Here is a 25,221-nt window from a genome sequence, read left to right as displayed (position 1 = left end):
GTGTTCCCAAATTTCTTTGTGTAGCTCCTATTTTTACAAAACTGCAGAATACAAAGTTATCAAAAACAGAACAATATTACAGCAAAACTTACAAAATTTGCCATGAATGCATAAAGCAAATCATATCATTGCCCAGCTCTTAAGCAAATTAACTGGTTTAGAAGTTCAACAGCACCAAACTCTCACATAGTTAACAGTCACAATATCCTGTATCAACCTATTAAATGTCCTCCTTCCTTAAGAAACATTCTCCAGTGGTACTCCTCCAAACAAGTGACTGCACTTGAAAGACAAATGTCCCTCTCTCCACTGCCAAGTCCGACATATAATAGGAAATGCTGTGTATCCAAACTCCTGCACTCCATACTTATTGTGACATCCCACCACTGGCCCAGTAGTCAAGGAGCCTCAATCCTCACCACTAGCAACAGTGGAGGACATGCAGACTGGGAGGATAACAAGTACACACACGGTAAAGTGCAGTTTCCCTTAAGAGCACACACAGACCAAAGTCACTCTGGGGCTGGTTTCTCCCTCTTACTCCAGATCACCAATAAGACTCCCCACTGGCACAGCTTTAGGGTTGAGAACATAAAGAGAACACCCAAGCTATACTTCACTATATTCCTAACTGTATTTAAGAGGAATTACTGAACCCTAGACTTACTTACGCATAGCGAGGGAAGACAGATGTGTGAGTGGGTTTTCCAGCTGATGTTGTCAGGTCAAAGACAAAATGCAAAATGTACAGTCTCTCTCAGAGAGTTCTTAAATTAATATCTCACATTTTGCTGCTGGGATACTTGCACTCATTCTAAGTCTTTTGGATTAAGCACTTGGGCTTCAGACCAGTTGTTTTACATTAGGAAGGTTTGTGGCCTGCACTGTGGTGGCAGGACAGGTAGCTTACATCCTTCTAAGTTGGGAACTGCTGATTGAGGGCTAAATGTCTGTTATTCTAAAAGTGTATTAGTTCTGGTTTAAGCACTTGGGCTTCAGGCCAGTTATTTTACATTAAGAAGGTTCATGGTCTGCACTCTTGTGGGAGGAGAGGCTGGACTCTGCCCTTCTGTGCTGGGAATTTCTGGTTAAAGGCTTATAGTGCCTGCATATTTGAACTGTTTCTTACTGAAATTGGTACACCTTGTTTGCTGTAGCATAGACTAGATCCAGGTCTGCTGAATCTAGCTTTGTTTGTATGCTTGTTTGTTTGCTTGTTATTTCCCTGAAACGCTAATTCCACCTAAAACGCGGCTTTTCAGCACTTCTGTGGATCCCTAGTGATATCTGCACTGCTTACTGTACTTATTTCCTTGTTTCACTTGAAAGAAAGTTACTGTTTGTCATTTTTGCATTTAAGTTACCTGTAACACATTGCATTTAAGTTACCTGGCACTTGCTCACTAAAGCAATTATGTAAGTCAGCACTAAAAAATTAAAAGAACTACACCCTCACAAACTCCCCTTGAGTACCTTGTTCCCCATTGGCCCCTTTTTTTCAATTATAAAGGAATTCCCAATACTATTCTAGCATGTCCAAAGGTCAGTTGTCAATCTCCTCTCCGGTCCAGCTGGTGAATCTGGGAATCTTGAGGCAATGTTACAACTGCCTCATGTACACAGACAACCCTCTCCTCCTCCCAACAAATTCCAACACATGTGAGAGATGCAACCGTAGAGCCAAACTGGAGGCTAAGCTCTCTCAACTCAGTACTGGCGTAACCAGTCAGGAGAAGAAAGAAACCACACTCACTACAATTCCAGTCTCACATAGACCTACCACGACAGCAAACCAAACACATAAACACACAAAAACATACTCGGAGGCTCTAAATAAAAATCTGCCTAAGCAGCAGAGACCTCCAAAGCAGACACCCAAGCAACCGCTACCCCAAAACAAAACATGTGCAACACATAGCTCACAAAGCCAGTGTGCCGAACAGTCACAGCCCTTAAGGCTAAACAACACACCTGATACACTTGTAATAGGTGACTCTATCGTCAGGCACACTGATGTCCCGCTCACCAGGCTGAACAAGGAGAAGGTCGTGGTGAGCTGCCTGTCGGGCACTAGGATCCGCCACATAACACAAGCACTCAGGTCACTCCAAGGCAAGTACAAATATGACTCAGTCATTGTCCATGCTGGTGTGAATGACCTGAGACGTACCTCCCTGGACTACATGAAAAGAGACATAGAGGAGCTCTCTGAGCATGTAGCCCAGGCCGGTATGACCCTGACCTTGAGTAGCATCTTACCCTCACCAAGAATGATGCCACAATATGAAGACAAGATGATCAATTTCAACAATTGGCTTAAGTATTGGTGTCATTCAAAGGGGATCCAATGCCTGTCAGCCTGGGATGACATGCTCGACAAGCCACGATGCTTCACTAAGGATGGCTTGCACCTGTCACCCCTGGGCTTTCGAATATTGGCAAAGGCTCTTGCTACCCCCATAGTGCCTTTTTAGGCAAGGCTCAAAAGACAAACCCATCTCCATAGGTATCACAAGGGATAAGAAACTAAGAGTAATGCTACTCAGTGCCAGAAGTCTAAACCTCAAGATGCATGCACTCGAAACTCTCCTTAGCATGGAGAACATCGATATCTGTGCAGTAACAGAAACCTGGTTCAAGGCTCCCGAAAGCACCCCAGCACTACTAGGTTATACCTCATACCATGCTTTTCGGCCCCAAAACTTGGACCGAACCACAAAAGGAGGGGGAGTATCAATATTCGTCAAAGATACCCACACTTCCAGGTTGATGGCACAGCACGAAGCACCAGAGACTATCCATGTGCAACTAACAGTGGGTAAAACTGCCTTCCAGTTTATAGCCTGCTACAGACCACCCTCCCAAACCCAGGAGCCCCACTCGGCCTTCCTGAGAACACTGGAAAATATGAAGGTCTCTCCAAACACCATTATATTGGGCGACTTCAACTACCCAAACATAGACTGGGAGCATTACTCTAGCTCCAACACCCTAGCCCAAAGGTTCCTAGAATTTATAAACTCAAATGCTATGGAACAACTTGTTACCACTCCACAGGACGGGAAAACATACTGGACCTGATCATCACCAACATGGGGACTCTATGCTCCAGACCAGAAGTGTATCCCTCACTGGTAAGATCAGACCATAAACTAATGTCACTGGATATTCACATCCCAACCTCACCCCCTGCCCAGAAAACCATAGTGAAAAACTTCTCTAAAGCAAATTTCACACTCCTCAAAACTGAGGTGGAATCCTTCAAAGCCCCCGGGCCTGTGGAAAATACGGCCCAGACCGCAGAATCCTTTATAAACACATTCTATGAACACCTTCAGGAATGCATGGATCATGCTATCCCATATAAAACCAATACCCAATCCTCCAAAGGCAGACGTCCTGTCTGGTGGACCCCAGCCATAAACAAACTATACAATAGAAGGAGGAAGCTACTACATGATAGAGCAAAATCCCATAAAGGGAAGGCATCTCTGATCAGTATTAGCAAAAAACTACGGGCACTCATAAAATTGTCTAAGGCCAGCTTCGAGAGAAAAATTGCACAGGACACTAAGGATAATCACAAGGCTTTCTTTAGTTATGTTAGGAACCTGGGTGGGAATTCCCAGATATGCTCAGAATTAGTCCACAATGACAAAAAATACACCGAAACCACAGACATTGCCAACATCCTAGCTGACAGGTTCAGCGCAAACTTCTACCCCCCCTCCCCACCAAAAGGGCAAATATCTATCCCAGCAGAGTGCTGTCTCCCTGACATCTCAGATGCTCAGGTAAGAGCCGCCCTCTCCAAATCAAAAAACACAGCATCAATGGGACCAGACGGTGTCCCGAGCTGTGTCCTACATCAACTCCAAGAAGATTAACCCAAACATAAAACTACTGTTCAATCTCAGCCTTACTACAGGATATGTACCCAAAGAGTGGTGTACAGCAACAGTGGTCCCTCTCCACAAAGGTGGTGTCTCAACGGATCCTGGAAACTATAGCCCCATAAGCCTGACTAGCTTGATCTGCAAAGCTATGGAAAGGATCATCATGGACCTCATAAATAAAGATATTGAGGACATACAGACACTGGATCCTACCCAGTTCGGTTTTGTTAAGGGCAGATCCTGCCTCTTAAACCTGGTCGATTTCTTTGAAACAGTCACCAAGGCCATTGACGAGGGGAAGGTGGTCCACACAGCCTACCTGGACCTCGCAAAAGCCTTCGATACAATACCCCACTCGGGCATTATAGATAAGCTCACCAGCTTATATATAAACCCCTATGTCACTAGATGGGTTGCAAACTGGCTCAAGGACAGAACCCACATGGTTAGAATTGCTGGAGCCATGTCAGACTCCAAACCAGTTACAAGTGGTGTCCCACAAGGCTCAGTCCTGGGACCTCTGTTGTTCGGTATATATTTCTCGGAGGTACAGGCCAACAAGGAAGGACTGTGGCTGACCAAGTTCACAGATGAATGCAAACTGGGCACCATAATCGACTCTCCAGCCGACACAAGCATCCTCCCGACACAAGCATCCTCCAAAAGGGCCTCATAGAAACAGACAACTGGTGCCAGAGCCATGGCCTCAAGCTAAACGCCAAAAAGTGTATAGTCATCCCCTTTGGCAAAAACAAAGTGCCCACAAATTACCACATAGGTGGTAATCCATTAAGTACAGAAGAAGTAATTAGGGACCTGGGGACCCAAGTTGATAGCAATCTCTCATTTGACAACCACGTGGCCAAAGTGGTTAGAAAAACATTTTATATAGCCCACCTAATCATGAAGGGATTCACATCTAGATCAGGGGAGATCATTGTGCCTCTTTACTCATCCCTCATCAGGCCCATAATTGAGTACAATGCCCCTTTTGGGATGTACCTTACGAGACACCTGCAGCAACTGGAAAGAACCCAAAAGTACCTCATCAAGAGGATCAAGGGGCTCAAACAGATGCCATATGCTGCCCGGTTAAAGAAACTCCAGCTCTACTCAGTGGCATACCGCCTGCTCAGAGGCGATCTGTGCCTGACATATAAAGTCATGTCCAACCCAGAATTAATGGACATGCTGCACCTCAGAAAATCCAAATCCCATCGAGCTATGCGCTCGAGAGACTTGAACTGAAATTAATAGGACATGCTGGAGGGACAGATTCATAACCCAGAGGCTCCCTTCACTCTGGAATAAAATCCCAGTCCAGGTTAGGCAGAGTCCCTCATTGACTCTCTTCAAGAGGAATCTTGATGAGTGGATGGGTGATTGTAGGTTTACTCCGGGTATCACTTCTGTGTCACTGTTAGACAGAGGCACAGTATACTAACCTTGAAAAAGGGCATAGCAAAATTCATTTAAAATGGGTGGCGAAAGCCAAACGCACTCTGGCTAGGCTTATAAATGCCCTAGGGCAGATAGCCTAGTATGAACCTATGAACATCACTACTTGTCATCTGACTATCCCAGGTGAAAACCATTCATCTTAGCATCTACCTGCGAAAACACACAGAGCTTAGATCTTTTGGTAAATGGTGGAAGTCATAAAATAATATACAGTCCTCCACATTTTTTGGGAATCTCCCCTGCTGAAAACCTCTAACAAACTGTTTGCCACCTTTTCTAGCTCAATGGAAGATAGGGCCAATGCTTCAGGGTATCTGGTAACATAATCTACTACCACTAGGATACACTTTTCCATGTGGAACTTGGGGTACTCAGAGGCCCCACAATATCCATAGTTACCCTCTGAAATGGCTCCTCAATCACAGGCAAAGGAATCAAAGGAGCTTTCACCTTGTCTCCTGCCTTGCCTACTTTTTGTCACTGCTCACATGTCCTGCAGTACCCTGTTATATGTTTGGAAATCCCAGCCTAATAAAAGTTCTGCATAGTACATCTCTTTGTATGCATTATGCCTATATGACCTGCAAAGGGAATATCGTGGGCTATCGCTAGAAGTGCCAGATGGTATGCTCTGGGAGTACCAGCTGCTGTATTCTCTCACCCTCTGCCCTTCCCTCAGGGGACCACTGTATATACAGTACCCCTTTGTCCCAGTATACAGATTCCCCCTTCCCTTGAAAATCAGGTGCCTCACTAGCTACCTCCCTCAGGCCTTGTCATGTAGGGTCTGAGAGCTGAGTCTGTCTCAACTTTCTCTTTGTAACCCTTCCCAGCTCCCCTTCCACAGGAAGTCTAGTATCCTGTGACAGCAGTGCCTCATTGTCAACATGGGTACTACTACTCACTTCTGCCCTTGCAGTCACTCTGTCCAAGGGAACATCAGTACCCACAAGCAGCTGTGGCTCCCCTTAAGTCTCACTGCTACAGGGCAGCTAAATCCCAGAAGTAACCACCATACCAGTCCTGGCTTCAAGTCTGTGGTCTGTCTGAATCTCCTCCCCTCCAGACTACCAGACCTACATGCTTGTCTCGAAGCCTGACTCCATGTCACTGCATGAAGACACAGTACTGCATTATCAAAATCATTCCCTATCAGGACATCTGCAGGGTTACCCTCAAACACATCTTGCTGGCTTCCTTTTCCTACCTCCCAGTCAAGGTGAACCCTAGCCAAAGGTATTTGGAATGGGGTCCCTTGTAAAGCTGTGACTGGAGTAGACTGCCCAAGGAAGTAGTGCTCCTCTTTAGCCATTGTGTGCATAACAGTGCTTAGGTCAGAGGCTGTCTCTCTTAGCAATGGCCTCTTTCCCATCCTCTACGATAGGATATAACCTCTTGTGGTAGTTTGGTACCCTTGTTGTCTTCAGACAACTTACTGCTGACATTCTGTCATTCCCACTTACTGGCTCTCCCACCTTTTGTTCCCCACTTTGCCTTTGTTGACATGTATATGCTACATGGCCCCACTGGTTGCATTTAAAACATTTAACCTTTGGTCCTGGATGTGTACCTGGACTAGTGGCTTCCCCTGCTACTGGTGCACTCTGTTGGGGCAGTTTAGGCTGCCCACCATGGGTTCCCTTAGACCCATAAGCAGCATTGGGTAGCCCTTTCCTGTACAGTGATGTGCTGCTTGCCAGATATATGTCTCCCTTGTTCCCCAACTCATCTGCAGTATTGCATTGCCTGTTTGCTAACCAGATTCTCATGTCCTCAGGCAACGTGCTAAGGGCTTGTTCCCTCACCAAAAGGTCTGACAGCCCTTCAAAAGTGGTGACCTGACACTTACTCACCCAGCTATGAAATAAGTGCTTAGTTCAGCAATATATTCACACCCACTTTAATCGGCCTTGTGTCTGTGCTCATGAAGCTTTTTCCTATAAGCTTCAGGTGTTAACTTAAAACACTCTAAAAGACAATTTTTAACAGTATTATAATTTAAGCAATCAGTATCAGACAATTTAGAAATGGCAGTCACAGCTTTACCATGGAGTAAGGGGGTAAATAGGACAGTAGTAGTAGAAGGAGGAGGATGGCAAGATATGGTACATTTGTAGGGGGGGCTAGTGCTCCTTTAATATCAAGGAGAAGGGATGAGGGTTACAGTATTCAAGGTGGGACTGTGTTTGGAGAGAAGGTTAAAGGATCATGTGTTTGCAGGCCAAACAAGCAAGCTCAGAATGGTAAGGACAGATAAGGGTGGTCAGCCAAGGATGGGGTGCCAGTGGTTGGAAGCAGACCTACAGAGGATGGACAAATGTTAATGGAGAGGGCTGGACCCCACACAAGGTATGAGTTAGGACAGACTAGGAAGAGGCTCACAACCATAGAGGGGATAGGGTGAGGTGGTGACTTTAAAGGGGGGTATCAAGGTAATCTGGTGGGGTATCTATATGGAATCTTTGCCAGCTGATGATTTCATGTAGGCACAGCAATGTGGTGCCTCGTGGTCAGGGGCTGTGCTCCAATGAATCCGTAGTTTGCCACTGATAACCCTCTTCATGGCCAGGATGTTAGCCAACTTGATGCTTTACTGCATCCATCCCCCACTACAGCCTTAACCATTTGCTGCAGTTGTAGTTGGTCAATGGAAGATGGGTGCCCCCCTTATAGGAGTTTTCATCCCTTTTTGATGAGCCACCCATGCACCCATCATCAACCACCTCCATGAGTTGCAACAGAAGAGGAAACTGGTGAAGGTGCCTGGGATTGATGATCTTCCGCTCCTTTATCTGGTGGACTTTCAAAGAGTAGACAGTGCAGTATGTGTAGAAGTCACTGAAGTGCACTGAAGAACATGCAGTTTTACATGGTGCTTTGCACCAGGAGTCTTAATGTTGTGCTCTTTGGCCACTTGCCAGGCTTTGAAGTCCATGTTTTTTTAGTATGTTTTGTATGTTCAAAAACTCCAAGGAAAGGGTGCTACAGAACCAAGAACCAGTAAAATCACAACAGGCACCCAAAGAGGCAGGAGGTAATAATAAATAATAAACACAAGCCTGTAGGTGTAAGCAGCAGCAGGTTTAATCACATAAATGCCGCACAATACAAAGCGTTTTCGTCCACCAGACTTGTTTTGTAAGTTTTATTCCACCACTAGTTAAAAACCCTGATCATGCATTAAAGAAATGGATAAGTATATGTGGGGATTTCCATCGCCTAGTCTAGCACCCTCTCCTTCAACCCAGACTGTCTCTGTTCTGGGGCTGGGGCCAATGAGGAACTTAATGGCATCGCACCATCAACAACTTTGGATAGGGGAATCTCTTTACGACCTACTTCTGTTTTCCCCCTCCCCTGTGATCTCCAGAACGTGTGAGGGATGGTTGTGTAATGAGGGTGTGCTGGTGTATCATCCCACCAGCACCACAGCAGCTCAGTTAAGGTCCACCTCCCCTTTCCCCTCTTTGGACCACACCCCCCTTGCATCCCCAGCCTCCAGCTGAGATTGTATATGAGGAATGCCCATGCAAGTGTTCTCCCCAGGATGGTCACACCCACTCCTCACTGACACTTCATCAGTCGCCCATGTTGAACCTTGGTTGGCTGGGCTGTAGTCTGGGCTTTATCCTACTATGCCAGCAGAGCAGCTGGGTTTAGCCAAAACTTGGTGCATCCACAAAAATGTAGGATGGTGTAGAGAACACATGATGCCACGATAGTTACTTTTTTTTTGGGGGGGGGGCAGTATTATCAACCAAAAATCCCACACCTGTAAAAGTGAAGCACAGTCTGCACACATCTGACAGTGTTATTGTCCTTTTTTAATGTAGATAACTTCTACTAGATACAAGTTGGGATCATTGTTCTAATAAAGTTATTTGTTCCTAGTCGAACACTGTGTTAATAGAGATGGAAAAGCTCACTACACGTGGACAAGGATGTAGGTTGTTAGCAGATCATAGGCTAAACTTTATGTTCCATTCTGCTATTTCTGAGGTTGCACACATTTTCCTAGATCAGATTGCTTCACTATGTCTTCCAAGTGCTGAATCCCATTATGTCTTTACCCCACTGAAAAAGTTTACTACATGGTATACTGTTTACCTCCAGATAAATAAAACTACGGAAAGTAGGCAAAATTTAAATTATTTATGGACTGGCACTAAAATGCAGACCCAGCAAAATGGATTGTCATAACTGTACATCATAACTGTACCATTGGTGAGACTGCAAACTTAGGACCCTGACACTATATTGTGGTCAGATCCAGAAGGTTGAAAACAAATTATTTGTAGCAGTACAGTGAAAGTATTACTTGCCTAGTAAAGCAAAGAAATATGCAAGGTATTAATAACTGGCTTGCTCCCATGTTAGTGGGTGCAGAAATTAAGGGCACAGGTAAATAATTAATAATTGGATCAGTAAGAAGAGCAAGGTTACTAGCTGGGAAGAAATGAATGATGCAGGTGTCATGACCGGGGAGAGCTTTAAAAGGTGGTTTAATGTAAACACAGGAGACTATATCAGATATAGAGGACTGTTAGAGAGTTACAGGACTATCAAAAGGAATTTAGCCTCACTGCTGTAGAAACCACTGTGGAAGAAAATGAGAAGAAGTGAAGTGTATGCACAGTTTGAAGAAGGAATTGATGTCCAGTCTATACAAAGTTATAGTAGAAGTGAGGATTGTAGGCAAACCAAACAGAAAATGTCATGCAAATTGTTAAATTGCCTACTGAGACAAGAACAATTGAGAGGAATTTATATGAATCTGAAAGAGATCACAACTAGGAAATTTTTGCTTGGAAATATCTTCACAAATATTTTTACACCCCAGCAAGGACAGAAAAAAATGTTCCCAGGTGCCTCAAATATATACTACAAATCCTACAGAGGGGAAAGGGAAAAATTGGTTGAATGTAATCTGGTATAGCCAAGGCTAAGGAATTCACTAGAGAATTTACACAGGTTACTACAACAAAGTTGGCTATGTGTTGAGACTTTCTCCCCAGTGGTCTGTTTCCTGGGCACAGGTATGCAACAAGTACTGAGTCAAGGGGAAAAGGATATATTAATAACAATAATGTTAAAACACCAAAAGCTAAGTATGAAAAGGGGGTCTATATAATTTGATTGACATATTATATTGAATACTTTTTTGTCAAACCCTTTTCAGAGAAGCCCCTTTTTGCCAAAATCTTCTTTTGTCGAATTACATTTTATCGAATTGGCTTTGTTGGCCAACACCTGGAACAGAATATCCACAGTAGCAAATCCCACCTCAACCCCGCCCGCCATTCAACAACCGGTGAAAGTTAATGCATATTAATAATGCTGGTGGCATACTGCGGTGGTGGTGCTGCGGTAGCGTTGTTTCCTCACAGTTAGACGTTGCCCGTTCGATTCTCAGTTAGAGCGTCTTCTGTGTGGCGACATGTGTGAATGGGTGTTCCTTCGTTGAAGGTTGTGCGTTAGGCCCGGCAAGCCAGCACATAATAATCTACTGCCAATCATTAGCGGACTGGAGTTCTGCTGTGGCGACCCCTAACCGGGAAAAGCCGAAAGACACAAAGACACAATACTGCTGGTGGCATGAATATTCATAGTCTGTTTCTAGTTTTCCCTTTTTATTAACATAGTACGATCTGGAAGTTGATATTATAATTTGCGGGGGATGTGGGGGACAAAGCCCCCCCCCCCTACAAAAGCAAAGGTGTTTTATTAAGTATTTTGGTTTGTTAAACTGATTTTTAATGTTTTATATATAGTTTACTGATAAAATGGTTCCGGTTTCCATAGTTGCTAAGTGACGTTAAACATTCCTTACTTTTAAGGTGGCCAACAATAACTGTTCAATTTAATGTAATGTGGGAAATAGAGCATTTGATAAAAAGGTATTCAATAAAATAATACTTCGATGAAGTGATGTAGACCCACAAAAAGGTAAAAAGAAAAGGAGATGCCAGACAAAACAGAACTGATGAACCTTCTTGGAGAAACAGAGGTGAAGGAAAGGGGAAGAGCTGAAGTGGGAACTCATAACAGACATCAATGGGGAGAGTGGACACAACTAGGCCGTAGGGGATCCTGAACATTTACGCAGAACACAGATAGACTTGATGAGAAGTTCAGGAGCAGATGCAAACAAGTTTTCACTGGTCTGAGAAAACAGATAATAAAGAAGTTGGTTCAGTCAGGATTATTATAACAGCACTTCAACTTGACATGAGGCTGTTAAGATTTTGTCTGTATAAATAGTTCATTTGATTTTGTTTACAGGAAAAATGAGAAATTAATAAACATTATTGATAGAGCTGATAATTTAATTAGAAAATTTTTGAAAGAGGTTGCAAATGTAACATGTTTGGAGTGGACACTGGTAACTGTTATTTTTCACAGAATCAATAAAGCTATGTAGAGAAAAAAATAGGAAAATAAATCAATACCTTAATAAACAGTGTAAACCTTGAAGAGATATTTTTAGCATCTAAAATAGATGAATAGCATTTCTACAACCCCTTCTGCCAAGATGAGAAACAGAAAGTATCATTTATTGAACACTGGCTGAGTAAAAAGCTGTCTTGTCATATCTAACACCTCCCACTCCACCCCATCCTCCACACACACAGTGCGTTACTGCTGCCTTCTTACACTTTTGCCACAGAGGATTAAGTCCATAACATGTTAATAAACTTCATCCAGTAGTTTGGGTTTGATGTTATGAATTTCCATTTCGCCACTGTATAACTTTGAACACATCATTTTACCAGGCAGTGATCCCAGGTCACCCTTGAAAATAGGTACTTGTCCAAAGTGGATTTATCTCATTAACAAATACATTCAAAAGTAAACTTATTTTTTTGCGTATTATGGATTCGCTACGGCATGTGAAATAAGCATTAATGGTTATATTTTGCTTAATCTAAACACATATCTGATAGGAATTTGTTTTGTAAATATGGAGAATGGATCAGATGACATCTGAAACTTACATGAAAATCTTTGTGATGGTTTCCGACTTACTGACCTGTCTAAAATTTCTTTGCAGTTTGTACATGTGTGGTCCATAAGCGGTGTCATGAAAGTATTATAACAAAGTGTGCGGGCTTGAAACGTCAGGAAACTCACGATGAGGTAACAGTCTGTAAATTCAAAAATGTTGCTTATGAGTGTTTATATGTCTCATTATATTGCCTTTCAGATGATCCTGTTTTACTGAACTCCACAGTAAGTTACTCAAGAAAGCAAAATGCACACAAACTATCTTGCTTGTGATTTTTCCTCTTTATCTGGTTACTAACAGGTATCATATTTTTCTGGAAACAGCGCACCTTACCTTGAAAATCATATCTTGGTGCTGGTAGAAAAGCTAATACATTTTTTGATGTTTATGTAATGTGTTTTGATCTTCTTTTATTTAATGTGTTTTGAATGTTTCTTTACCTTGTCCACACACCACTGACTTCAGCCTCTAGAATAATTATTTTCCTTGATTTGTTAACCAGTTAGACTGTTTCAAGGACTACCATCATAGCTGACAAATCCAGTAACAGTTTCACCCTACACATTCACGCTCCTGTACCTTCCTTTGAATCACCAAACCCCTGTTCCCACAAAATCACTATGGACCAGAACCTAGAAGCTCTGTGCAACTCCAAAAACATAACTCTAAAGTCCCAGACAGTATATAGGGATGACTTGCAGTTAGCACGAAGTGCAACATTGCAGAACCCATTCTAAACCTCTTCACTTTAGTCTGTCCATAGGGTGTGTATATGTAAATGCTGAAAAATGGCCATTGTGGTGGCAGTCCACAAGTATAGCTTCAACACAGACCCTGGAAGTTGTCATTCTGTTAGCCTCAACAAAAGCATACTCTAAAATCATAAGAGTATGTCATGGTCAGCCTTGTACACATTGAAATTGGTGACCTGAAAACCTTCAACCCTGTTCACTTCAGCAACAGAAAACGTAGATCTTGTCTCCTTAATCAGTTTAATTTCTTAAAATGTTTAATTGATACCATTCGCTAAATGTCATTCTGTCCATGCAACCTATTGGACCTTCTCCTGAGCTCTCAATATGTTTCTCCTTGAAGCCCTCGATACGGCTGCCCTTGCTGGCACTATTGTCAAATTTAGAAATCTAATGAAATCTGTATGTCATCTGTTGAGTTGCAGATTGGATGTGTGATGAAATGCACACAAGTTAAGAGTTGCTGGTATCTTCTCATTTACAGGTCTCGTCACAAATGGTACCACACAGTGCTTTCACCAGGATCTCTTTGTCTTCAGCATCTGCTTATTAGTAGATGTCAAAGGACTGTAGTTAACCTAGTGTGTCAGTGACTGTCACCTGGGTGTTGCTTACTCATTTCATAGATAGTCATATCCTCCATGAGGGTATTGTCAGAACTATCATTTGGTGTACTAATCATGGCCTTAAGCTAACACCAAAAAATGTAGTGTCATTGCCTTTCAGTTATAATAAGTAAATATTTCTACTTTACATAGCTGTTTAGCAGTGGTATATCCTCCGTATCAAAGGATATCATAATTCTCCTCTATTCTTCCCCCATCAGGCATATCATAGAATAGAAGAGAGTACACCATGTGGAATGTGACTTTCCCAATGTAAAAACACTGCTGTGTTTTATAATTTAAAAAAGTGCTAAGCTCTCTTGGCTACCAGGACACACGGAAAACTCTCTTACTTTTCTTTGCTTCATATCATCTCCTCATGGTGATTTTTGCTTTGCCTTCTGGGCTATGGAAGTTCCTGTCCTATTAGACCTCCTCCACTTCAGAAATACTGATAATATTAAAAGCACTCACTCCAAAGTCCTCATACTTCATTGCAGCATAAACTAGACCTCTTGAAGAGACAGAAATTACTCACCCAAAGAATCCCCTTCATATTAAAAAAGCTTCTAGTGCTTGTCAAACAGTGTAACACACAGGCCTTCTTCAAATTTTTCCTTGAAAATTGGGTACCCAGAAATTTACTCCTGGGATCAGAAATATAGCTTTCATTGAGCAGGGTAGCAAATCCATGCAGTAAAAACTGTGATTTGCATTGCAAGGCATTATATGGTCACCCAGACAGCCTTCTTAATAAGAGTCTGTGAACCTATAAAGGTAGGTTGTATAAAACATCCTGGCAGTTACAGGATGGGGAAGATGAAGATGAGTGTCCACAACTGATGCTGCACTCCTGGGGATGGAAGGAGGTGGCTGTGATTCGCCACGAGTGACAAGTAGCTTGAACATCCATGGAGCATGAGCCTACATAGCACACAGTCCCAAGTGGTGTGTAGCACTGTGCATCTGTATAAGTAAGGTGTGTGTGTGTTTGTGTGTGTGTGTCTTTGTCTGTGTGTGTGTGTGTGTGTGTGTGTGTGTGTGTGTGTGTAGGCATACACACCTTCCCAACGTTCGACAGCATTGTGGGAAAAGTGCTGCAGGCTCAGGCTGCTCGCAGGACCCAGTAGCTGCTCCACTTCCTATCACCTAGCACCTATTGCTGCTAGAGAAGGAAAAAAGACAAATTGTGCTTCAGTGGAAAGAATGAATATACATAGGACTGTCAGCCCTAGGATGCTCAGTTCTTGTATCTGAGGCACTTATGGGTCAGTTGGGTGTTGATAGTGGAGGCATCAAGCAGGGGCTTCAGAGAAGGGGTGCAAGTCCTTGCCATTTCCTTGTAGGAGCCCCCTACCCAATCACAACTCTCCTCCCTCCTTAAAGGTTTTAGAGTGAAATGTAATGAACTGGGTTGGCAGTCTAGAACACTGGCGGCTGAATGAGAAAGTGATGGAGCAGCTGTCACTGACTGAGGGTGGAAGGATGGAGAGTTTAGTGAGGACAGATTGTTCATTAGTAATTATCAGATCAAGCAGAAAGTAGTTCTCTGCACTGAAGTTTGTTCTAGTCTGGTCTTTAAGTAGCTGAATTAGGCTGAGGCTAGAGAGAAAATCATGAACTTCAGTGAATTTTGGGTGGAGGAGGTTGGTTTTGCATTCTGCTAACATAGTAAGGTTTTTGCAGGGACTCACTTCATCTAGAATCATGTTAATTGCAGCTTTGAATTTCTGTAGGTTGGAAGGGGTGGAAGGTGTGCTAGAGCTACAGTGAGAAGAGTAGATAAAATGAGATGCAAGTCCAGTTTAGATCGTGATCATTTGTAGATGAGTTTTCTAAGTGTTTTCAGTGCTTGAATGTTGTTTTTTATTAGGAACAGTGTGTTGTCACCTGTTCTAGTGCATGGCCTGTTATCATTGAGAACTGTGCTGAAGTTAGAGAAGTGGAGTTTGAGGTTGTGGGTAGCTTGTTTTACCCAGGGCTGTGTTGTGGCTAGGATATCTAACATCTTAGTTGATATTAGTGTGTGCACTTGGTTAATTTGTAAATGCTTTCTGCATTAAGTAGTACAGTGCTCAATTTGAGGAGTGTGGGTGCAGTTCTGGATTTTAAGAGAGAGAGAGAGAGAGAGATGAAGTGCATTCCTGTGCTAAGGCAGAGAGGAGAGGAAAGGAAGTTGTTTCTAACAGACACTAGTCTGTCACAGGATATGCACACACACACACGCGCGCACACACGCACACACACACACACACACACACACACACACACACACACACACACACACACACACACACACACACACACACACAGCTATGGATAGTTTAAAAGATTACTATTTCACTTTTAGATTGTTTTTGAAATGTAGAAATTTGTATATGGTTATATATAAGTGTGTGTATGTGTGTCTGCATGTAAAATGTAAATATTTTTTGCATGTGTGTACATATATATATATAGTTCTACTTTGTTTCATTGAAAGCACATTGACCTTGACCAAATTGCTGAAGGCTCAAATTACTGAAAACTCATTTTACCAAATCTCATTTCACTGAAGTGAAGTACTGGCATTGTGTAGAGTACTGTAAGGCAAGTAAAGGGTATATAGGTTCATAGGTTCATAGGTAGGTACTAGACTATTGGCCCTAGGGCCTATATAAGCCTAGCCAAAGGTACCCTGGCTTTCGCCACCCAATAAAATTATTTTCCTGTGCCACTGTCGAGCAGAGCCACAGAAGTGATCCCCGGGGTGAATTTCCTATCTCCCATCCAATCATCAAGATTTTTCTTGAAGAGTGCTAATGAGGAGCTTTGTTTGATATAGATAGTTAGTTTGTTTCAGAGTATGGGAAGTCTCTGGGACAAGAATCTATCCCTTCAGCATGTTCTGTTTATTGTGGTGACGAGGTTTAGGTCCCTAGAGCGTGTAGCTCACTGGGATTGGGATTATAAGTGGAGCATGTCTAAAAGCTCTGGGTTTGACATAGCTTTGTGTGTTAGGCAGAGATCGCCTCTGAGTAGGCGATATGCAATGGAGTAAAGCTGCAGTTTTTTGAGACGGTCTGCATAGGGCATCTCTTTGAGGCCGGTAATCCTCTATGTGAGGTATTTCTGTGGCCTTTCCAGTTGTTGTAGATGTCTTGTGAGGTACATACCAAAAGGGGCATTGTACTCTATAATGGGTCTAATGAGTGATGAGTAGAGGGGAACAATGACCTCTTTTTTCCTGGATGAGAAACCTTTTGTGATGAGGTGTGCCACATAGAAGGATTTCCTGACTACTGTGGCCATGTGATTATCAAAGGAGAGACTACTGTCCACCTGTGTCCCAAGGTCTCTTATCACACTTTTGGTGTTAAGTAGACTACCACCTATGTGGTAGTTCATGGGTACTGAGTTTTTACCAAAAGGAATGATAATGCACTTTTTGGCATTGAGCTTAAGGCCATGGCTTTGACACCAGGCATCTGTCTCAGCAAGGCCCTTTTGTAGGATGTCCACATCTTTTGGAGTTTTGATTATGGCCCCTAGTTTGCAGTCATCTGCGAACTTCATTAGCCAAAGACCTTCTGTGTTAGCCTGTACTTCAGAGAAGTAGATACCAAACAGAAGAGGACCCAGGACTGAACCCTGTGGTACTCCACTTGTCACTGGTCTGAAGCTGGATTTGGAGTCTGCTACTTTCACAGTGTGGGTTCTGTCAGTGAGCCAGTTGGCAACCCATCTTGTGACATAGGGATTTATACCTAGTTTAGTGAGTTTATCTATAATTCCAGAGTGGGGGATGGTGTCAAAAGCCTTGGCGAGATCTAGATAGGCTGTGTGAACCACCTTACCCTCATCTATGGCTTTGGTGACTGCTTCAAAGAAGTCTATCAGGTTTAGGAGACATGATCTGCCTTTTACAAACCAGAACTGGGTGGGGTCCTGAGTTTGGAGATTACCAATGTCATTGTTTATAAGTTCCATGATGATACGCTCCATAGCCTTGCAGACCGGGCTTGTTAGGCTAATGGGGTGGTAGTTTCCAGGGTCTGTGGTGGCTCCCCCTTTGTGGAGTGGGATAACTGTTGCTGTGCGCCATTCAGTGGTTACTTAGCCTGAGGTGAGGCTGTGATTGGATATGCCCCTTTCCCCACTGTAGTGTGATCCCGGAGTCAGTATATATAGTTGGCGGGGTGTGGGGGCACAGTGGGTATGCTGCTGCACCAGTGGAAACAAGCACTTCAGATGGCTGTGTGAGAGTTTTATATATATATATATATATATATATATATATATATATATATCTGTATATACATATGCACACACATATGTATGTATATAAATATATATATATATATATATATATATATATATATATATATATATATATATATATATATATATATGTGTGTGTGTGTGTGTGTGTGTGTCTTGTTGCCCAGAGAAGCACATTCAACCCTAAATCCTCATGTTCCATAACATGGCTAAGCATTGGTACATAGTCCAGTAGTAAGACATGGGTCAGTGGCAAAGGAGTAGAACATTTGGACCTGAACCATTTGACTGGCTCTTTGTACCTTTTCATGCAGTGTGTCTTGAGAATTTCATTATATCGGGATTCTGCAAACTCTGATGACAATTTAAGCAATATCTGTGAAGAGCTGCAAAATGTCTGTACATCAAATGGGCAGTCATTTCCACTTTGTATATCTTTTTGAGGTTGGAGTGAAATGAACCCTGAGACAGCAGCCTCTCTTTTCATCACCACACTGCCACTGTGGTCAGAAAGTCCTTCTATGTGGCACATCTTATTACTAAGGGTTTTGCATCCAGGAAGAAAGAGGTCATTGTTTCCCTCTACTCTTCCCTCATTAGGCCAGTACAATGCCCCATTTGGCATGTTCCTCACTAGACACTTGCAAAAACTGGAGACGCCATAAAAGTACCTCACAAAGAGGATTCTAGGCCTTAAACACTTGTCCTATATGGACAGACTCAAAAAACTCCCAACTATTCTCTGTCTCATATCACCTACTTAGAGTCGATCTCTGCTTGACTTATAAAGCCATGTCTGACCCAGCTCTGTTAGAAATGCTACATCAAAAGAAATCCCAATCCCTTCACACCACACGCTCCAGAGACCTCAACCTCATTACCACAATTAACAGAACATGTTGGAAAGACAGGTTCATAACCTAGAAACTGCCCATGCTATGGAATAGACTTCCCATACATGTCAAGCGGAGCACCTCGCTGACCCTCTTCAAGAGAAACCTTGATGAATGGATGGGAAACGGAAAATTCAGCCGAGGGATTACTCCAGTGGCTGTACTCGACAGAGGCACTGGGAACTAAGGTTGGGTGGCATTATGCCAGGGTAATCCTATGGCTAGGCTTGTAAAGGCCCCAGGGCCATTAGTCTAGTACACACCTATGAGAATTTTCATAATTGTCACAGTCCCAGAGATTGAAAATCTTTAAGTACCACCTTAGGGGACTAACCTACTTATCTGTATTGATGTAGCAGTTTTCACACTGCTTTTCCCTAAATGTTATGCTATCCCAGTGGTCCCATTATGGAAATTAGTTCTGGAAGGGCTAGTCTGGTGCTGTTGAGACAAGAGTGAGATTAGGGGGATGCAGCTATGGAAGGATATAAAAGAAACGTCTGAAAAGAAAGACGTGAATTCTCATATGATGAATTTTGAATAAGGAGGGACAAAAGTGTATATATACTGTTAGTAGTGTAAATGCCAGACTTTAGGTTACTAGAAAACTTAAAGGGTGGAACATTTATTTTCTGAAGACAGAGAACAGTGGTGTATGTCACTGGTGCTTATAGCAGTTATCTGATCCTTTGTATTCTCCTTTACTGATGTAGGTGGGTTCCCAGCGCTTCAGTGTCAACATGCCCCACAAGTTCAGCATTCACAACTACAAAGTGCCGACATTTTGTGACCACTGCGGCTCGCTACTTTGGGGCCTTATGAGACAAGGCTTACAGTGTAAAGGTAAGAATAATATCCAGGCCTTAAAAAATCCAGAAATCAAAAGTTCATTCTTCTTTCCTTGTGAGTAATGTATTCATAATATATTAGCATAGAACAATTAATTATAATCTATAGTGACATACTGAGCAGCAGTCTTCCTAGACCAGTTGCATTCTGTGTTATTGTACTTTTATGATTTAATAAGATGTGATTTGTTGTTTCCTTTCAGTTTAGAATTTGTAACTGAATGTTTGCCAAAATTACATGAGAAGGGAGTCACTGTCTGCGGTTTACTCTGTTTTTGAATTGGCCTAGCAGTTTCTTCTGTTTTCCTGGTCTGCTTCCAAGGCTGCAAAAGCTGTGAACATGTAAAGGGAATTGCTTAACTGAACACTAATGATGAACTGGGAATCTATCAAGCTGTTACTGCTAACATCATTTCAGGCAATTGATGTAATGCAAAACTTAGCTGTTTCATTTCCCATTTACCAAGGCAATCACCTTGGTAATGGTGGTTGTCTCTGTTTTACTGATATATTTCCCTATTACAGAAAATGCTGATGTTGACTTGGCAGCCACTTAAAACTCTGCATTAGGCATTTATTGGGATTTTGTCTTATGAAACCTTAATCTTGATACAGAATTCTTGCATTCTGTAGCCCTTTTGCTTTGGAGGTATTGGTGTATGTTATGTCTTGTGACATAACAGAAGAACGTTCTCAGCTCCTGTGCTCCTCAGTTCTCAGATATCAGTTGTAGACTTTCTTATGGAAGGATACTGTTTGGTGTTGAAGAAATTTTCATCTTCAAATGTTCCCACAGTCTCCAGATCGCCAACCAAGAACTGAAGCTACACTGCTTTACTACCTAGATGATGTGCAAACATGAACGAATGTCACAGGTGTCAGTTCTTCAGTCTGGTCACCCGAGTAAGACTTTTCAAGGTGGAGGGAAGCCTTATCCTTTGCTGGATGGCATCATTGGATGTTGGCCATTGGTTGTATTATTTAGGTTCTAGGTTTTAAACTGGATTAAGTTACATTATTGGATTACTGGAATACGTGACAGGTATTCTCAACACTCACTCCTACTAGATTTTTGTCTTTCAATATTTGTGTGATTGGAGAAGTAGGATTTAGCTTCATTATTCCTATAAGTCATCACCATGGACAAGGTAGGGTGACCTTCTCCATCTTTATAGCCTCTCTCTATAAATTTCCTCTCTAATGCATGCATTTCTTCCATAAATGTTCCATTTTCCACTGTCAGTTTAGATATCCTGAGTGCCTGCCCCTTTACAACATTCCTGTGAAGTGTTGAGAAATACCTCTCACGTACTCCAGTAATATTAGTGTATTACAAGGGATTTATAGGAAGCATTGGAACATAGTATGTGTAGATGACAGGGTAAAGAATATAGTTGGTGATTGACCTAGCTTTGCATTCAAAAATTGGAAATCACTTAAAAGGTTACTTTGTGGACCGAGATATCATAATTTGCACAGTACTGGGACTACTGAACATATGCATGGTACTATACCATGTGGGAAGTGCAATTTTTGTGATACAGTGGACAGTAAAGGGAGCTTCTTACATTCAGATACTTGGAAGGCTTTGACATTTAATTTCAAAGCAGATTGCAATACCAATAATATGGTATATTTGGGCATATTGTGAATTGTGTTTATCCTTTTATATAGGTGTGACTACACGTAGATTACGTGACCGCATTAGGGAACATCTTTATGATATTCGTAGGAGAGCAGACACCAGTGCCCTAGCTAGACATGTGATAGACATGGATGCATCACACACATTTAAATTTATGGTCATAGAGAAAGTTGTTGTTGTGTCTTTCGGCTTTTCCCGGTTAGGGGTCGCCACAGCAGAACTCCGGTCCACTAATGATTGGCAGTAGATTTTTACGTGCCGAGTTGCCGGCCCTGACGCACAACCTTCAACGAAGGTACGCCCATTCACGCATGTCTCCACACAGAAGACGCGCTAGCTGAGAATCTAAAGGGACAATGTCTTACTGTGAGGCGACAACACTACCGCAGCATCACCACCGCAGTATGGTCGTAAAGAAAGTATGGATTGGAAATAGAGGGGGGTGTGGTGAGGAACAAAGTAGAGTGTAAAGAACTAGAATGGATTATAAGAATGAGAGCCACCACGGGGAAAGGGTTGAATGACAAATTTTCTATTAAACCCATGTCAGATAAAAGACCCCTTAAGAAATAGGTTTTTACTATGTACTTTGTTACTATATGTCATATGGAAATTAATTTGTTTTTTATATATGCATGCTTTTATGTGTTCACATATTTTATGTGTGTTTATTAGACATATTTTGATACAGGCAGTCTATTAGCCTGTTATATGATAATTAGTATTTTTATTGGGCATCTTATTGACTTTTACTGACTCCTGACTGGCCTGTAGGCATTTTTAAACTGAAGAGTAAAATGAGGAAGTTGTCTGATGAAGCAGTTATTTACTGCGAAAGTGCTCACCGTCTGCATTTTGGTTGGAATAAAGTTGGTTCAATTTTATTAGCTGTGGTCTGGTCGTTCCTTTTTGTTCTATTGGGTCAATACAGTTGTCTTTGCCACTGTGCAAGCTTTAAGATGAAATCTTTTAATACTTTAAGTAGCATGGCTTTGGAATTATTAATGCAAATATGAATGCCTAGAGATGTCAGTAGGATACAACTGCAGAAATACCTGGAGGTGTCATTGTAATGAGTTAGTCTTTCCTTGGATCTCTTAGGATGTCCTTCCATATCACTGTTGCAGTATTCACATAAGGAATCTTCTGCCAAGGATAGCCTAATGTCCAGCCAGTATATCACAGCCTTTAGTTCTTACAGGTGCAGTATGTCACACAGTAGGCATAGGCCATAAAGGTGGCATATGAACGCACACACACAGAAATGTTTTGCCTTCAGTCTGAATGCCACTATTGAATGCCAGTCTGAATGCCCTTCTGCTGTGTTTTCAGATAAGTGCCCTGTTGGGTTTCTTCTGTTCCTTTTCTTATTCTTGTGTGTCATCCAGAAAGGGAAAACAGTGTGGAAGGCAGATTCCCCATAAAGACTGTAATGATCAGTGTCTTTTTTGTGCTTCTTGTAATCATATACAGCATTTTATCTGCCAGGCTATTTTGCCTAAGACTCTGCATAGTCACCTCTCCTCTTTGTTCATATATCTGGAGAACAAATACCTTAGGTTATTGGATAAGGGTGCTGTTATGGAATCTTCCTGTCACAAGGGCTAGCCTTCTGTCAATTAGAAGGCCAAAATAGTTAGGTATGATCCGGCTCCTGTCCAGCCTCCCCCAGACTTCTTTCTCTCTCTCGAGGCTGCTGAAAGCCTGGAGGACTTCCAGGGCTTGCCTTGGATTCTTCTGCAGTGATCTTGTTGGAGGCCAGCATGGATCTGGCTTCTTGCACATCCTCGAAGGTTTTTCAGATGTCTGTGACAGACATTGAGGGGGATCCTCTGCTGATTATATCTGAAGGACAAAGGGGGATTCCTTAGATCTTGATGAGGGAGGCTATTCCCACAACCATTAAAAAAATGTGTCAGGGGTCTGATCCTCCAAGGGTGTTTCGACCAGACATCCTACAGAAAAAGAAAAAAAAGATAAAGCACGTTTCCCTGTTGTACAAGATCACCAGCGTAAATGGCAGGATTTCACTCAGGGTTTATTTAATGCTTTAATGGCCTTGAAGCAACCTCAAAGGGGTCTCTGTTCCTGCTCCTCCCTGGTCTTCTGCTCCACTCAGGAGGCCCAGAGAGTTATGTTCCTCATGTAAGGATCTGGACTTGGGTGAAGAATCCTTTGCTTATTCTTTCCAAATCCCTTCCCACAGAGACTAAAGTTCAGAGAAGGAAGATTCCTTAAGTCCATACTCCCCTTTGGAAGAATTCTCCTTGGGGGATACCACTGCCTGCATGATGGGCTATTTTAAGTGTGATTGTTCCCAAGTCTGTGATATTTTATAAAAGCACACAGTAAGTGGAGGGCAGTCGTAGATCAAAAAACTGTCTCCTGATACCCTAAGATATGAGGTGTGAATGCCTTAGGAAGCCTTTTCAACTAAAAATTAAATAAAATTGTTATTAGAGTGAACTAGTAACTCAAGCCTTGTACTCCATGATGTGTCTAAATTGTTAAATTCAACTAAAATGACTATTAAGATAAAATAAGAAAGGACTGTAGAAAAATCACTTCTTTTCAATTAAATCCAGTTTATTCAGCGTACTTCAGGTAGGTGAGCGCCGAAAAATCTTTATCAAAAACATTACATTAATCAAACATATTTATAGAGTCATGGCGAAGGAAACAAATGTTTTAATCAGTAATATTGTGTTCATTTGCATTTTACTATGGTTCTATTCCATTTATTTAGAAGATACAATTAAAAATATTTAAATAAAGCATTTAAAAAAAACACTAGTAGTGGGGGACTGGGCATGTTCGAACAGAAAGTGTGGATTGGAACAAGTAAGATATGATAAGCTGAGTTGGGTGGTGGGGACCTATCAGTATTATGTTATGCACTGTGCATTAGAGGGGTGTTTATCTAGCAGAGTGTGGGGTGTGGTGTTAAGTTGGTTGAGTGTGCACACTCGTCGTGATAGGTAGGCTGCCCTATTCTGTCCAACCGCTCCACCTGTGCTTGCTTAACCCCACCCCATTAAACGGGGCAGACTACTCATTTTCTCTGACCAACCATATTATTGCTTGCATTTTTTAGCACCGCCTCATGATGGCACAACTCCTTTCCCCCATAACCAATACACTCCTAGCCCGCCTATTTAAATCCTCCCCTCAGCCCGTCAAATTATTGGTATGATTCCACACCCCCCTTCACCACGCAAACAGTTTTAGGCACATCCTTCCATGGCGATTGGCTATCGCACTGTTTCCCACAGCCAATCCCTGCCCAGGCCCATCCCATTTGCACTCATCACTACAACCCACCCTTTACCATGCATTCATAGTTAGCCACACTTGTTATTAGCGACTGGCTGTCGCTCAGGTTCCCACAGCCTACCCCTGCCCTAGGCCCATCCCTTTTGCACACATCACTACAACCCATCCTCCATCTACATGATAGATACACTATTGGCTAGGGTTATTTGAGCCTACCCATCATGACGAGTGTGCACATCCCACACTCTGCTATATACACACCCCTCTAATGCCCAGTGCATAACATAATACTGATAAGTCCCCACCATCAAACTCAGCCTAAATTTCTGTTCGAACATGCCCAGTCCCCTGCTACTAGCGGGTTTTTTAAATGTTTTATTTAAATATTTTTAATTGTATCTTCTAAATAAACAGAATAGAACCATAGTAAAATGCAAATTAACATGATACAACTGATTAAAACATTTGTTTCTTTCCCCATGACTCTATAAATATGTTTGGTTATTGTAATGTTCTTGATAAAGATTTTTGTGCGCTCACCTACCTGAAGTACGCTGAATAAACTGGATTTAATTGAAAATA

The 25,221-nt window shown here is 42.2% G+C and overlaps 1 protein-coding gene across 1 annotated transcript in view; it reads left to right on the top strand.

Annotated features, from left to right (window-relative positions):
- Positions 1–25,221, top strand: part of PRKCE (protein kinase C epsilon) — a 3,007,622-nt gene that overhangs the window by 1,850,284 nt on the left and 1,132,117 nt on the right. Inside the window, exons 5-6 of the mRNA XM_044059920.1 lie at positions 12,409–12,494; positions 19,587–19,716. Coding sequence (XP_043915855.1) covers positions 12,409–12,494; positions 19,587–19,716 — 216 coding nt within the window. The remainder of the gene's footprint in view (positions 1–12,408; positions 12,495–19,586; positions 19,717–25,221) is intronic.

This window comes from Protopterus annectens, chromosome 1.part0 (assembly GCF_019279795.1).
Source record: "Protopterus annectens isolate FY-2018-M chromosome 1.part0, PAN1.0, whole genome shotgun sequence".
NCBI lineage: Eukaryota > Metazoa > Chordata > Ceratodontiformes > Protopteridae > Protopterus > Protopterus annectens.
This window is presented reverse-complemented; position numbering and strand designations above follow the sequence as displayed.